A 17,282-nucleotide genomic window follows, 5' to 3' on the forward strand; every position below is an offset into this window, starting at 1 on the left:
GGTAGAAAAGTGGTTGAACAGCTGGGCAGCCATCTTTAATTTGGATGTGTCACCGCTGGCCACACCCACCCCGGTTTAGCGAAGGGGAGGGAAACTTGCGGTATGTCACGTGACGATGGCATGACAACGCAAGTTTGACACCCCTGTTCTATGTCTTCTAGACATAGTACCTATGATATCCCTGACGTGACTCAGCTGAGCAATGTAGCATATCCAAGAAGTGTGTCGGAACATACATTCCTTCTGGCTCTTTAGTAGATAGAAAGAACCTGTTTCCCCCAAAATATAAATGAGCCTATTCCATTTCATTATTTCACTTCCTTTCATTTCTTGCTATATGCCCGTGATGGTGAACGAGGCGTTGCCCTGTCAGCTGGCCAGCAAGCATGCGCTGTGTGAAAAACTTCCGGCTTGGTCGTAGGGCCGTTTTTCGTCTCCCGAGCCTTCTGGGAAGCCTCCTGAAGGCTCCGTAGGTTGAAAATCGGCTCTATGGACAAACCGGAAGTCACCATTCCTGAACTTCCGGGTTCCCAATAGGTCCATTTTTTGCCCTCTGAAGCGTTCAGGAAAGCTCCTGAGGCCTTCGGAGGGCGTCCAGAAGGGCGGGGGGAGGCTGTTTTCACCCTCCCCAGACTCTTAGAAAGCCTCTGGACCACTCTGCTTCTGAAGGTGCCATCCATCCAACCACCCATCCATCGATCAGGAAATCTGTTCTCCAGGCCAGAGGTCTCCAAACCTGGCAACATTAACCCTTGTGGACCTCAACTCCCAGAATTCTTTAGCAGGCCATGTTTGCCAAATTTGGAGACACACCCCCCCCACCTGCCATAGACTACCATCATTAAACTATGAAGCCCAATTATTGCCTCTACTCAAAGATCTGAGGGGGTCTTTTTTTTCCAACACCATGGGAAAAAAGAAACAAGGTGGCATGGAAAAGGTGAGGTCAGGGAAGCTGATTGCAAGCCTGATGCCTTTAAAAAAAACAACCTTTTAAAACAGTTGAGAAAACTGCTGGCATTCCTAAGGGAATTTACTCAGCAGCGAGTCGACACTCTGTGAGACCACTGGAGTGTGATAGTGAGGATTTGGGAAGGAAGATGGTAGTGAATGAGGGAGGGAAGGAGCTGCCTGTTAGGGAAAATTTTTAAATAACCACAAAGAATTCCAGCGTGCTCAGAAACCATACACATAAAATACGGTTTGAGAGTATGAGATAAGTGAATAGAGATAAGAAAAGCAGCTTTTCTATCTGAAAGGAATGAGTAACCAACATTTGTACACCTGGAAAGTCCATGGTTGCGCCAAATTTGAAATGAACTACTGATTTATCAAGATAAGTACTCCTGGAACTATTCCAGCAGTGGGCTGCTAAAGGTTCGCCCGTTCTCCCAGGTTTGGGAGAATCCATAGCTAATGTTATTGCTGGTTCGGAGAACCTCCAAATACCACCCCTGGCTGGCCCCGCCCATCTCACCCCACCCTGCTTCTCTTCTCCCAGGAGTCTCCATGCGGCCCGTTTTGAATGCCAGGTAAGTGTAGGGTCCACATGGAGGCTCAGGGAGGGAGGAAAATGGGCTTCCGGAAGTTCCGGAAGGCAGAAATGAGCCCATTTTCAGCCTACGGAGCCAGTTTTTGCCCTCTCAGAGGCTCGAGGAAAGCCTCTGGAGCTGGGGAAGGCGAAAACGCCCCCCACCGTGGTGCAAGAGGCTTTGTAGCATGGCCACGTCCACTCAGCATACAGGCAGAGAACCCATTGCTGAAATTTTTGAAGCCCACCCCTGAACTATTCACAAACCAGGCTTCTGTGGACCTAGAATCTCGTGGTAAGACCCGCGCTAGCTGCCAAAACATCTGGGAGGTTGGGAAGAAGGCTTGCCAACATTGCCACCCCCAGAATTTCCATCTTAGTTCCTGCCAAGTCTCTTTTAAAAGAAAACTGTAACCTGTAAAGAAAATCCTTTCCTCACTATTTCTCCCCTGAATTTAAATGAGGGGGCTGTAGACCTCGGATTACAGCAAAACCAAAGGAAGTCAAGTGTCTTGTTACTGTCAGAAATGTAGATGTACCTTTCAGTGTTTCAATTCTACCTAAAGACTGCCCTGGAGAAGAAAAAACATTTCTCCAGATGTTCCTCAAAAGGGTGATAGTGACACCCAAAATGAAATGGAAAGTTCCCTAATCAGTAGAGAAAACAGACATTTGAAAAGCAACAAAAATATTTTCACTGGGATAGAAAACTAGACAAAAAAATCCATACGAAAATATTTTTTTGCGAAATAAATAATCCTCTTAGCATGACAGCCTGATGAAAAATTATTTTTCTTTTTAATAGATGTGAATGATGATCAACAATAATAGCAATAGCTTTTAGACTTATATACCACTTTACAGCCCTCTGTTTTACAGAGTCAGTCTATTGCCTCCCCACCAATCTGAGTCCGCATTTTACTGAAGGATGGAAGCTGAGTCAACCTTGAGCAAGTGAAGACTCGAACTGTTGAATTGCTGGCAGTTATCAGTCAGCAGAATTAGCCTGCAGTACTGAATTCCAACCACTGAGCCACCACAGCTCCTCAATGCACAATGCAAATCTCACCTCTAAGGATTTAAGAACAGCCTTGTTCAAAGAAATCAAAACTCTCTTTTATTTTGTCTCCAGATACACAGATGCCCCCCACAAGTGACCAAGATGGCCAAAATGTCAATCCTTTTCAGTGATTCCTCCCCAAAAGCTGATATTCCCTGAAAAGAAAAAGGGGGGGGGGGGGGACGGACGCCAGGTGGCTTTGAATAAAAGGGATCCAAGAAATATCAATGAAAATTGAACCTAAGATCTGTTGGCTTTTGTTGCCTCTTAACTTGGAGGAAAGTCAAGTGACTGTCAACGAATGGAAGAAAGCAACAGAAGTAGAACCCACAATTCAAGATGGCACAACCATGCAATGAATTGCCATGACACAAGTCAAAGGAGGTTGTTGCTTTGATCACAAGGCTATTCCCCAGGGTGTGGGATTGTTGAATCCCACACCCTGTGGACACATCTGGTCAAGATAAAGACCAGCAACTGGGACAATCAATATCAGACCTATATTGTTTTCTGGCAACACAACGATGGGTGGACATTAACTGAATAGAGGGGAAAAACCCTGACCATTCTAATAACCATCACATTTGTTGTTGTTGTGACTCTTTTAGAACCAAATTCCGGGGTTCAATTACAAACACTAGAAAAACTTTCTTATCTCTAATTTTTAGAAAAGCCCTTTTTCACTTTTTCTAAATCTCCCAGCGTTCCAGTTGGCTGATTATCCACAGGTTTCCTTTAGTTCTGTAAAAGGATATATTGTCCTATATTTGTCTGCACTGTTCTATTATATACACTTTTCCCCCATCCTTATTTGGTTGGGTCTTCAAGTTTTAATTTATACTACATTTTATCTTACCAGTCTCTTCTTAAGGATAAAATCATCTGTACCTTCATCTTACTTGTTATTTCATGAATCCCGCAACACAGGTACGATTGCCAACTTTAATCTGCATGGTGCAATATTAATGGTGAACTCAGTCACTAAATGCTAGTCCACGTGTAAGCCAAATGGCACCATTCACACAGACAACTGAATGTTTATATAACAGCTGCCTAGATTGATGAACGAGGCATGTTTAACCTAATGAAGAGAAGGCTCTATATCACCTGAGATAAAGACAATAAGCAATGGGTGGAAGCTTATCACGGGGAGATTGAACCCTGAAATAAGGAGGAATTTTCTGACAGTGAGAATAATTAATCAATGGAATAGCTAGCCTCCCAGAGTTCCTGGTGCTCCATTCCTGGAGGTTTTCAAGAAACTATTGGACAACTATTTGTCCAAGATAGTATAAAGGCTCCTGCCTTGAGTAGGGGGCTGGACTAGAAGACCTCCAAGGTCCCTCCCAGCCTTATGGTTCTATGACTCAATGAGATTTGGACAAATCTTAGGATATAAGTTGCATGCACATACAACCTGTGGTCTTTTGTTCAGATCTCAGAGCATCCCCAGAGCAGCTCCAGAGTGGACAAATCTAAAATCACCAGCCTGCTCTAGAATAAGCGAAGGAGGAAGAGCAATGGAAATAGTAGGAATGTACAACAACCGTTCTGTTCCTTAGTATCTATTGACCCCTTGTAAAGTTCAGACCAATTTTTAGTGGCTTTAAAGACAAAATAGATGCTTTAACCTTGCACAGGCTCAAAGGCATCTATTTTATCCCTTAACTCCTGCCTACAGTGTTACCCACCCTCCCTTGAATCTCTTCTTGTCCTTAGATAGCAATAAAATGACTCTGGGCTGCAAAACCACTCATTCTCTAAGCATCCAACCTCTTTCAGTTAGGAGGAGGAGGGAGGAGGAGGAGGAGGAGGAGGAGGAGGAGGAGGAGGAGGAGGAGGAGGAGGAGGAGGAGGAGGAGGAGGAGGAGGAGAAGTCATTCATGGCCTGCCCTATCAGGAGGGAAGGTGATGTCACATCTAAAAGATAGGCTACCAGGATCTGAACTTAACTTCTTCAACTACACCATAGTTGGTGTGGAGGAAAGATGTCTAAAAATCCAATCAGAAGGGAAGTAAGGAGATCTTTTCCTCGAGCAGGAATTTCTCTGGGACTCTCCCTGAAGCCCCTCGGAATTTCCAAAGGGCCATTCACAAAACTAAGCACTAGTGTGTTTGTGTGTGCATCAGGGGTGGATTTCAATTTTTTTTACTATTGGGTCTGTGGGCGTGGCTTATTTTGTGGGCGTGGCTTGGCAAAATTATGTTTCAGATTGGAGATGGGAAATAAAACATGCCGTAAAACTTTTTTTTTTAAAGGCCAAAGAAAGCAGCAACCCGAGCTGCGCCGAGCTGAACACAGAAGAGCTGGAGGGTCCGTTTTGTTCGCTGCAGGTGAGCTCAAAGGGGGGGGGGGCAGCATCCCAGCAAGCAAGCCAGCAATCTGACAGCTACCGAGCACCCGGCTCATAAGTAAACTTGCTCAAGGGTAAAGTGCAGATTAGAGGCAGCCAGCAGATCCTGGCATGCTCACTTGGCTGCTCACACACACACACCAGTTCACAGGCAGCAAACGAAACTGCTGCCCCCTGCCTCCATGCATCCCATTTAGGGGGCAGTGGTTACGAAGCCTTGGGGCTCCCTGAGTGTCCCATGCTGCTTACCTGTGTGGCACTAGGAGGCAGTTGTGTGGATGTACGTGGCAAAGACGAGGCAGGGCGAGCGTACCGGTTCAGGGGCGTGGCCAGCCAGCCATCACTACCCGTTCAGCAATACATGCCCAATTACCACTACCGGTTCTCCCGAACCGGGAGCAACCCACCTCCGGTGTGCGTGTGTATGTGTGCCTATGAGACAGTTTTTGACTCCCAGTGATTGCCTGGATTAGTCCCTGAAGTTTTCTTGGCAAGATTTTTCGGACTTTTTTTTTGCTACTGCCTCTTTCCTAGGGCTGAAAGTGACTAGCCCAAGGTCACCCCGCTGGCTTTGTGGTTAAGGGTGAGGGTTGACTTTTGGTTTCTAGCCTGGTGCCTCAACCGCTACACTGAACTGTCTCTTAAGCTCTCCCATTGGGAACTTATATTGTAATTCGGTCTTCATATCAGCCTGTCATTATCATTCATTTTAATACAAAGCAGAATTGTTGACACAACCGCAGATGAATCCAGCTCTGTAAAAATTGGCAGCTTGCTACAACTGCACAGCAAATAATGCTGTGGTATATTAATCTTTGCTTGGTATAGGTCACCATTTTGTTTTTTTTAAAGCATCGTGCCATTGCAATGCAAGCCCTGTGCCTTTTCTCTGAGCAGTGCAGTGTCATCTGAATGACCAAAAGGAGCAGAATTTGTGACATGACATTGGGACACGGAACACTGAAGGTTAATGCTGTGCCTAAGATATGACTAACAATTGCTTTGCCTAAGAGATGACTAACAATTGCTTATTTTGCTTGCTCCCTTCTGCATGAAGAAGAATGATTCTGCGTTCATTGGATTCTCCAGATGAGTTCCCACAATATACTATACCTGGCTGGTTAAAAGCCTACCTGGATCTATATCAGAGGTGGTATTCAGCAGGTTCTGACCAGTTCTGGAGAACCAGTAGTGGAAATTTTGAGTAGTTTGGAGAACCGGTAAATACCACCTCTGACTGGCCTCACCCCCATCTATTCTCTGCCTCCTGAGTCCCAGCTAATCGGGAGGAAATAGGGATTTTGCAATAGCCCTCCCCTGCCACGCCCACCAAGTCATGCCCACCAAGCCATTCCATGCCCACCAAGCCACACCCACAGCACCAGAAATAAAAGTTTTTGAATCCCACCACTGATCTATATGCACAACAGGCTTAAATTAATTAGGTTTCAACTTGTTTAATGTTTTTTGGAAGGGGGGGGGGAGAATGCAACAGTTCAGTGTCCTGTGTGAACCAGGTTTACAGGTCAATATAATTCATCTCTATAATTCAGGGTGAACCAATAAAAGAAAATGGATGAAGAGTGGCAAACTCATGTTGTCATGTTGTCATCATGTCACATATTGTGACTCCGCCCCTTCGTTAAACAGGAGGTGGGCGTGGCCAGCATGTGAAGCATCCAGCCCGTGGGTCGTGAGTTTGACACCGCTGCGGTAAACCAATTTTGCTGGTGGTAGAACCATAGGTTTTGTGCCAGTTTATCTGTGTTTACTTCTCAGTTGCAACTGATGCTTGGAAATATTGACTGGGAATCCACACAACATGTTACAATGGTCTACAATGAGTTTGGGTAAATTGTGATTCGGTCAGTGGGGAAAAAAATTGGTCACATTCTTAAATGTTAAGTGAACCAAGCCCTCATATTGAGTCACCATACGGTTTACTTAAACACTGCATATTTTGTGAGCACCTCAATTGAGTTTTATTAACCCAGATTTAGAGTTAAGCATTATGGATAAACTCAGCCATGAGTCAGTCACCTGAATCTCCTAAATCAGAATACTCCAGCTTCTACTATGAGCCGTTAAGTGAGCTACCTGAAGGAGGGAAGGGCGAGGTGGCGTTTTGGCAGCTGTGAAAATGTGCAAGCTGAATCAGATAATTCAGGAGCCAAGTCAAATCAGTTACCTTTATCAATCCAAACGAATGCCTGACAGTTAGGTAGCAATCATTATCTTGCACTCAACTAATTTAATTGGGGATTATATAGGCTGCAGATTCATTTATCCGGATTTATTTAAATGGAGTCTTAAAACCATGTCTTTTGTTTGAGGAAATATTTGGCCTATGCACACTTTGCTTTCTTGCACATTCTCACATTATGAATCATGCCATACAATCCAGGGGTTGGTTGTTTTTTTTAATGGAAGATCTATTGGGATCCGTTTGCGTATGGATTAAATTATTTCTGCATGTCTAAGGCATAGCACAGCTGTATCGTTATATTTCATTCAACAACAGCAACAAAGGCAACAAGAAGCCGTTTCAACTCATCCCCAGCTATAATCAAATTGTAGATTTAGCTAGACTCTTAATTGAAAACCTTTTTCATCATTTTACAAAAGGCGGAAATCATTTTAGAGCACTTCAAAGAGAACAGAGGTAGCTGTACTGCCCTGAAGACATTTCAGGGGTAGCAAGCCAACAAAATGTAATTCTTTGATCAATATATCATCCGTTATTACACAGGGCTGGCGTTTGCTTTCTAATTTGCTCCGCTTTTAACCTAGAGATGAAGCAACATCCAAATTTCGCGCTGATGAAAGCAACTTCTGAACTGTGCTGTTTCCACTAAGCAGCCAAGGAAGGAATTTAAAAGAGGAAGAAAAAAAAATCAATCCTGTGTATTCTATTACCGTGACATGCTTTGGTAGCTATACAAGTTATGGTGAATTTTGCAACCTAGCATCCCAAGGAAGGGACGTCACGCACGAGTGGCTGACATGCTGCAACCTATTCCGCCTCACCAGAACCAACTTCAAGAAGAAGGAGGAGGAAATAGGAAGGAGGAAAGAGGAAAGAGGAAAGAGGAAAGAGGAAGGAGGGAAAAGGGAAGAGGGAAGAGGGAAGAAGAAGAAGAGGAGGAGGAGGAGGAGGAGGAAGAGGAAGAGGAAGAGGAAGAGGAAGAGGAAGAGGAAGAGGAAGAGGAAGGAGGGAAGAGGGAAGAGGGAAGAGGGAAGAGGGAAGAGGGAAGAGGGAAGGGGGAAGAAGAAGAAGGAAGAAGAAGAAGAAAGAAGACGAAAGGAGGAGGAGGAGGAGGAGGAGGAAGAGGAGGAGGAGGAGAAGAAGAAGAAGAAGAAGAAGAAGAAGAAGAAGAAGAAGAAGAAAGAAAGAAAGAAAGAAAGAAAGAAAGAAAGAAAGAAAGAAAGAAAGAAAGAAAGAAAGAAAGAAAGAAAGAAAGAAAGAAAGAAAGAAAGAAGACCCCGCAACTTGGAGAGTTTGAAGCCAGGCTCACGTACCCCACCCCGAAGTGCCTCCAGCACCCCCTCCAACAGAAGGCAGCAAACTCACTTGGAAAGACTTGATAAATTGGTCCTACAGAACGCGCCGCTGATCATGCCTGGAAACAGGAGGAGTGGGAAGATTCCTCTCCGCTCGCTGACAGCTTCCGAGAAAAGAGGAGCAGCTGAAGCAGGCGAGAGAATTGGAGGAGTTTAACCCAAAATGTTTATTTTGCCTTCAGGCAGCTGGAGAAAGAATGGGCCGATTGTCTTCTCGCCACCCTTGCCTTCCAAACTCCTCTGGAGTGATGATCCTTTGGGAGGATTGTAGTAGGTCAGCGACCGCGGCGGTGCTTCGATCTACTGTCTCTGGGTCCTGAATACTCCACCTCCTCCTCCTCCTCCACCCACATACATCCTCAGCAGTAAGATCATATGATCCCAAACCCCCCACTCCCCACCCCCACGCTACCTTTACTGTATTCTCTCTAATAGGGCCACGTTTGCAATAGTCGAGCCCGTTCTCTGCAAGCGCAGAGACAGACCAGGCGAAGTTTTTCGCCTACTTTGTCGTAATGCCACAAGTAAACAGATACAGGCTGCGTTCAGTTCCGTTTCATTGCGATGAGCAACGAGCAGTTGGAATGTGAAACTCAATACAAAGGTGTTTGCTTACCTACAAAAAGAAATAGCTTGCAGCAAGAGACACACTCCAAGGAAGGCAGCCCGTGTAGCAAGAACTATATTACAGAGCAAAAGACTGTCTCAAGAGTTTAAAAAAATAACTTAAAAAGATCCGTGGATTTATTATTCTCCAAAGCATCTGAAGGCTGGACAAGGAGTAAAACCTAAAGGTTTTTAGGTAGGCATTGGACAACCATTTAGACTAGAATAGAGTTGGAAGGGACCTTGAAGGTCTTCTAGTCCAACCCCCTGCTTAGGCAGGAAACCCTACACCGCTTCAGACAAATGGTTATCCAGCCTCTTCTTAAAAACGTCCAGTGTTGGAGCATCCACAACTTCTGGAGGCAAGTTGTTCCACGGATTAATTGTTCTGTCAGGAAATTTATCCATTGGTTGCTGTAGGGGGTCACTGCTAACTTTGTAGGCTGTCTGAGTTAAGTTTGATTGAAGCCTGGACTTTCTGATGTAATGAGGAGGCTTGTGTCCTGAAAGGGCGTTGGGCCATTCCTATTGTGACTTAATGGCTTTCCTGGTTTGAATCTTGAGTGAGGGCTGATCCTACCATTCTACCTAATTCTGCCTTTGTTCAAAATATTCTGTCTTGAATGGATTGCATTTCTAAAAGCTGGCCTCAGTTTAGTATCTGCTTGGAGGGCAGGGAACTGTAGCTCTGAGCTCTATTTCTCTTTTAGGAGAAATATAATATAATATTCTGCCTATTTTTTTTAGCAATAGCAATAGCAACAATAGCAATAGCAGTTAGACTTATATACCGCTTCATAGGGCTTTCAGCCCTCTCTAAGCGGTTTACAGAGTCAGCATATCGCCCCCACAGTCTGGGTCCTCATTTTACCCACCTCGGAAGGATGGAAGGCTGAGTCAACCTTGAGCCGGTGAGATTTGAACCGCCAAACTGCAGCTAGCAGTCAGCTGAAGTGGCCTGCAGTACTGCACCCTAACCACTGCACCACCTTGACTCCTTAATATTTTCTAAAATATTTCATTCTTTGGGGGGGGGTGCTAATGTTCTACACTAATACAATGACAAAGTAATAAGTCACTACTTGCTCCTCCACACCTATAAACCAGCCAAAGCAGGAGTCCCTCTAGATTGCTATTTGCTCTTTTAAAAGAAGCAGCACCACCCATTAAGAGCAATTGACGGAATGCTTATGGATCCAGAAGGTCTCTGTACCAACAGCAATTTTGCTTGTAGAGCTTTAGTCTGAGATGTTCTTTCTCGTCTAGTTCTTCGTGGCCCATAAGCACCAGGCCACGTCTTCTACCATATTATGATCTTGACTTTGGATATTCTTGTAAAACTCTGAAAAAATTCAGATTAACAGAGTTGGAAGGGACCTTATAGGTCATCTACTCCAACCCCCCACTCAAGCAGGAGACCCTACACTATTTCTGACAAATGGCAGTCCAATCTCTTCTTGAAAGTCTCAAGTGATTAATCTTCCACAATTTCTGAAGGCAAGCTGTTCCATTGTCGATTGCTCTCACTGTCAGAAAGTTCCTCCTTATTTCTAGGTTAAATCTCTCCTTTGTCAGTTTCCATCCATTATTCCTTGTCTGGCCTTCAGATGCTTTGGAAAATAGCTTGACCCCCTCCTCTCTGTGGCAGCCCTTCAAATATTGGAATACTGCTATCATGTCTCCCCTGGTCCTTCTCTTCACTAGACTAGCCATGCCCAGTTCCTGCAACCATTCTTCATATGTTTTAGTCTCCAGTCCCCTAATCAACCTGGTTGCTCTTCTCTGCACTTTTTCTAGAGTCTCAACATCTTTTTTATAGAATGGTGACCAAAACTGGATGCAGTACAGTTATCATCACCATATTGATGATTCCTGGTCTCAACATTAACAGATGGCCCTCTACAAAAGTATCATTTAAATATTGAAAGTAATGGGGAGACTTCCCCACCCTGGAGTATTCAAGGGCACAGCCCAGGGATGAAATTCAGCAGGTTCTGACAGGTTCTGGACAACTGGTAGTGGAAATTTTGAATTGTTCAGAGAACCGGCAAATGCCACCTCTGGCTGGCCCCAGAGTGGGAAGGGAATGGAGATTTTGCAGTATCCTTCCCCTGCCACGCTCACCAAGACATGCCCACAGAACTAGTAGTAAAAAAAATGTGAATTTCTCCACTGGCACAACCTCTCCTCACAATGATACTAACTGCAATTTCCTACTTAGGGAAACACAGGGTCAGAGGTGGGTTTCTACTGGATTGGCCCGGTTCGGCCGAACCAGTAGTGGTATGCCAGCCTGGGTCGCAGAACCGGCAGTGACCCAGGCTGGCCACGCCCCCGAACTGGTTCCCCGGTCGTCACCATCACCATCTTTTTTTTTTTAGTTCTGTGCATACACAAAACAATTTCCATTGAACTGTGCATGCGGACAAAGCACTCGCACGAGTGAACCGGCAGTAAACACCGTCTGAAACCCACCCCTGCACAGGCCCACTGCAAAACTCTGCCTCCAATTTCCAACTCATGAAGGTGACCCATAAAGATTCCATGCTCAGTATTATGACCCCGACTGACTCACACACTTAAAAATTAATCTAATGAGCCAGTTCTGTCTTCTAAAAAGTTTCTTCTTGTAAGAAATAGAAATATTTGGTGCACAACTTCGCAAAGCAGTTCTATGTTTCCTAACCCAAGAAAGACAAAGATCCAAAATTAATCTCAGTACGTATTCTGGAGTGAGGGGGGTCTTATCAGGTAACTGTCTCTCTAAAACTAGACACTGTTTTAAAAACAAGAGCTTGTTTGATGACGCCATTCTCTTCTAGCAAAGCAGTTTAATTTTTCCAGCAATATAGAAAAACTACACTGACGATTCGGAGAAGACAGAATCAAATATTTAAAAACATTTTTAAAAAAGATTGCCGAATTTCAAAGACCCCAGGTCCTTTATTCACCCCTTCCCCCCCCCCCATCTAATATATCCCTTCTCAGAAAACACCACTTATTTGTCAAAAGCTCCACAAGACTATTGGTATCCTGCAGGAAAAAGAAATGTGTTTGTTGTTAAAAAATCCACCATAATGACATTAACATCTGTTCGTTGTTTAAAAAATAATATTAACCCTTCATTGCCCAGAAAAGCCGGGGCTGCCACGAAGAACTTGCATTTTGTTACAGAACTAGGAATCTGTGCTTTTGAGTCTCTGCTGCCCACCAGATGTCTTCAGGGTATATTTTACAGAATTTGCAGCCGGGGTTGCAAATGGAGAAGGCTGCTTTACACTCACATAAAATTGACTGGAACAGGAAATACTTTATAGCCGTCTTCTCAAACCTGTCTCCTTCCAGATGTGTTAGAATTGGATCCCCCATAATTCCTAGGTAACATACTTTCTACATTTTTTTCTGGAAACCGTAGTCTAAATGTATCGATAGACCACCAGGTCTGAGAAACGTGCGATGCCTTGATGACTAATTTAGCCTTCACAAAGAGGGACCTTAAAAATTGCCTTTATGAGAAATTTTCCGGGGCACCAGAGAGAATCAGTTCTGAGTCATTTGTTTGTTTAGTAAACAGAGGAAGGAAATAGTTTTACCTTTAAGACGCTATTCGTACATAAAACAATCAAAAGCATAATTAGGATTCCCTCTTCCCAGTTCAATCTAAGTTTATTCAATGGGCCAAAACTTTAAATTCTCTTTAAATCCCAATTTGGTGAATGCCAATATTTCTACAGCTGTAAGGTCCCAAGAACCAAGAATGATAGAAAGACTTATTTGACAGTAGTTTATTATTGCTCGCCCGTGGACAGGAATCTTGCCAGACTAAAGCACCTAGGTATATGAAAAAAAAAATTAGATATAGCCTGGGAACTGCTGGGGAGGGGGTTGCGTTTGCTCTCTTCCTGCATACCAAAAATTCCAAGCGATGTTGTCTCTTTGCTCTCTGGCAAAGAGCCCCTCCCCACTGCGACTCTGGACTACATTCCACCATATCGGCATATGGATCTTCCTATTGTTTCAGGTTGTTTGAAGAGAATGGTTCTCATGTGCCCCTTCAGCAGGTCAAAGTCATAGCAACTACAGAACAGGATCTTTTTAATGGGGGGGGGGGTAATCAAACCACTAGGGACGCGGTGGCTCAGTGGTTAAGATGCTGAGCTTGTCAATCAAAAAGGTTAGCGGTTCGGCAGTTTGAATCCCTAGTGCCGCATAACGGAGTGGGCTCCCATTACTTGTCCCAGCTTCTGCCAACCTAGCAGTTCGAAAGCAGGTAAAAATGCAAGTAGAAAAATAGGAACCACCTTTGGTGGGAAGGTAACAGCGTTCCGTGCGCCTTTGGCGTTTAGTCATGCCAGCCACATGACCATGGAGACGTCTTCGGACAGCACTGGCACTTCGGCTTTGAAACAGAGATGAGCACCGCCCCCTAGAGTCAGGAACGACTAGTACATATATGCAAGGAGAACCTTTACCTATCAAATCACTGAACAATCCCTCTGGAGCAAGGATGTACATCTACTGAAGGTGGAAATGATGGCTACCTTGAAGCCGACAAGGGCATGAAGACCCAGGCTGTCCCTTGCCCCTCTACTTCAGGAGAACTGATCACACAGCGCTCCAAGAGGAGTTGCGTGGGAGAAAGCAAAGTTGCTACTGGTTCTCCTGAGTCAGCCATTCCTCTCTATCACTACTCCATATTGGTCAGCATCCTCCCCCTCCTTCCCTTCCTGTTGGGGCAATAGATCCACAAAAGGTAAGTTCATAAACAAAAATAGGTGAAGCTTTGATAACACGATAACACGGTTGCATCTGCCATCTTGGCATCTTTGATCATGCCCTGCAGGCATCTCTAGGTCTTCCCCCCCCCCCAACTTCCTTTCTCCTGCCAGAATCATGGGGAGAGACTCTTGTAGGAAGTTAGCACCCACCCCTCTCCTAGGAAAATGAGATATTTTAGGAAATATTAAAAGGGCAGAATATTTCCCCCCTAAAAGGGAGGCAGAAACTCACCCCCCCCCCACTTTTGTCAATGGTCCATTAAGGCCTGAGCCAGTCTATTCTACATCATAAAGATCTACCTCCTTCAGGCAGAGCCGTAATAGGAATCCCAAAGCAATTCCATTACATCATCGCCCAGCAAGAGTCAACCAAACTTGGGACTCAAAAACACAACCTACAAAGTTGCCCCTGCATCAGAGGTGGGTTCCTACCAGTAGGCACCTATTCGGTAGAACCGGTTCGTCAAATCTACCGAACCGGTTAGAAGAGGTTCCACCAGTGGACCCGGAAAGCAGGCCACACCTACAGAAGAGGTTCCAAAAACTTTTGAAACCCACCACCGGTCCTTGGATATGATTATTCTACACTATCATGCTCATATTTATAAAACTCAGAGCCTCTGTGAAAGGTAAGGATGACTACTGCGTTTGTGGTGCAATCAGAACATTGCGTGTGTTGAAGTTGTTTTAACGCAAACCAAAGATGCCTTTTAAAAAACAAGTTTACATCATATTCTTATGCATGCCAGTGCTGTGTGTGAGGTAATTTAAGGTGGTTCTGACAAGTGTCGTCGGCATCTTCGTATCCGGTCACATGAGTGGCAAGCCACTCCAATCCAGTCACATGGGCAGCAGCCACTCCCACAGAGGAGGCCACACCCACAGAGTAGGTTCGAACAATTTTTGAAACCCACCACTGCCCTGCATTGCCCCATGGGAGTTTGAGAACCAATCAGAATACAAGCTCAAATTCAAAAGCCCCCAGAGGGCATAAAACCCAGACACTCTCAGCATCTCTTCCCTTTTCCCCCAGGACCTCAAACCCTGTGGTCTTGTCCACCATTAGAAGAAACATCTTTCCAAGCAATTTCCATGTTTCCAGTGTCTTTTCCCCCCCACTTGGAACTGAACCCAGATGGACACTCCCTCCAACTCTCTCAAAGCCAGATCTCTCTCACCATTGGAGGTGGGAGGTCACTGGTAGATTTGACTTGGAGCCCTGAGAATTGTATCCCCAAATCCTTTGTTCTTCCTTCCACCAGATCCTACCTCTGACTACCAAAGTTTTTTTAAAAAAATTATTTGATCTCTTTTTACATATTATTTCACTCTTGGTTAGAGTCTTCCTTTAAAGCGTTTTAAACTTTATAAACTGCTTTGAGTGATTTTTGTTGCAAGGGAAACTTAAAGTGCTGCTTATCAATTAGTCAGAAGGTAGAATGGAGGCATAAGCAAGTTCTTCATCTTATGAAGAGGGAGCATCTGCCAGAACTGCAAATAGGTACTGTATTAAAATAAGTTTTATTTGATTTATACCCATTGTTTCTAAAAAAACATCTGCTTTCTCCCAAAACATGCGATCACACAAAAAAAAAACCTCTGGTGGACGACTCTTAGCCCAATTCTCTAGCAAGCTCTGAAGCAGAATATTCCTCCTACTTCACTTTGTTATGTTCATTATAATCACAGGCTAACAAGATATGATATCAGTTCCTTCTCTCTGCTGCAAATCAAAGCCTGATGAGAAAACCATATTTCTGCAAGCAGCTTCTCAGTCAAGAATGCAGGAAGTGATGCAAAAAATAAAAAATAAAAACAGCAAGAAAGGGAAGCAATATTTTATCAAAGTGATAGAAAGAAAGATGACCTCCATGAAAGGCTTCCTGGGTAGTTTGACTGCTATGGAAGATGGAAAATGTATACCAAGTATTGCACAATGGAATTCCTATAATCCTTGGGATTAAATTATTCTTCCAGGGTTTCATAACTAAAGGAGAAAATGCAGAGGTTTAAACCTGTGTTTATAAAACTTCTCCATAATCTTCTTTCTACTCTTAAAAAAAAAACAAGTATAGGTGACAGGCACATTTTGTAACAAATCTGTTTAAAATATACTATAAAACAGAATAACAGAGTTGGAAGGGACCTTGGAGGTCTTCTAGTCAAACCCCCTGCTCAAGCAGGAAACCCTATACCCGTGATGGCGAACCTATGACACGCGTAGAGCCCTCTCTGTGGGCATGCACGCCATCGCCAGCTGCTCTTCTGGTTTCTGATGCGCCAGTCAGTTGTCCTTCTTGGGTACTGGAGCGCCAGAAAATGGCCTGAAAAATGGCCCACAACGGCCGGAAAACAGCCCCAAAAATGGCCTGAAAAATGGTCTGAAAATGGCCCAAAAACTGCTTCCCAAAACTCCCAAAAAGCAGGCCATTTTTCAGGCCAAAAATGGCCTAAAAATGCCCCCAAAGCAGGCATGTGCATGCCGGCCAGCTGGTCTTCATGTTTCTGGCGCTCCAACATGCACACATCCACACACATGTAGGTGCGTTCCAGTTTGGTCACTCGGTGCTGAAAAGATTCGCCATCACTGCTCTATACCATTTCAGTCAAAAAGTTGTCCAATCTCTTTTTTAAAACCTCCAGTGATGGAGTCCCTACTGTTCCACCAATTAGCAATTGCACTAGTAATAGTACTTAGACTTATATAACCACTTCACAGTGCTTTGCAGCCCTCTCTACGCAGTTTACAGAGTCAGCCTATTGCCCACAACAATCTGGGTCCTCATTTTACCCACCTCGGAAGGATGGGAGGCTGAATCAACCTTGAGCCACTCAGAATCGAACTCTTGGAGTGAACAGTGAGTTAGTCTGCAATACTGCATTCTAACCACTGCGCCATCATGGCTCTTTAGTTAGATTAATTGTTCCAACTGTCACAATATTTCTCCTTAGTTCTAAGTTGAATCTCTCCTTGATGAGTTTCCATCCATTGAGTCTTGTCCTGCCCTCTGGTGCTTTGGAGAATAGCTTGACTCCCTCTTCTTTGTGGCAGCCTCTGAGATATTGGAACACTGCTATCATGTCTCCCCTAGTCCTTCTTTACATTAAACTAGACATACCCAGTTCCTGCAACCATTCTTCATATGTTTTAGTCTCCAGGCCCCTAATCATCTTTGTTGCTCTTCTCTGCACTCTTTCTAGAGTCTCCACATCTTTTTTACATTATGGCGACCAAAACTGAATAGCAATAGCAATAGCAGTTAGACTTATATACCGCTTCATAGGGCTTTCAGCCCTCTCTAAGCGGTTTACAGAGTCAACATATTGCCCCCACAGTCTGGGTCCTCATTTCACCCACCTCGGAAGGATGGAAGGCTGAGTCAACCTTGAGC

The 17,282-nt window shown here is 44.4% G+C and overlaps 1 protein-coding gene across 9 annotated transcripts in view; it reads right to left on the bottom strand.

Moving 5' to 3' along the window:
* Positions 1-17,282, bottom strand: part of CALD1 (caldesmon 1) — a 220,412-nt gene that overhangs the window by 63,183 nt on the left and 139,947 nt on the right. The window contains exon 1 of one of the 9 annotated variants that reach the window (XM_087722850.1): positions 8,517-8,834. The exons of the other annotated variants lie outside the window; for them this stretch is intronic. Coding sequence (XP_087578976.1) covers positions 8,517-8,563 — 47 coding nt within the window. The 5' untranslated portion in view covers positions 8,564-8,834. Of the gene's footprint in view, positions 1-8,516; positions 8,835-17,282 lie in introns of those variants that run through there. 9 annotated transcript variants of the gene reach the window in all.

This window comes from Thamnophis sirtalis, unplaced genomic scaffold (assembly GCF_051295495.1).
Source record: "Thamnophis sirtalis isolate CommonGarterSnake01/CBP01778 unplaced genomic scaffold, rThaSir2_p1.2 scaffold_9, whole genome shotgun sequence".
In the NCBI taxonomy this organism is placed as follows: Eukaryota; Metazoa; Chordata; class Lepidosauria; order Squamata; family Natricidae; genus Thamnophis; species Thamnophis sirtalis.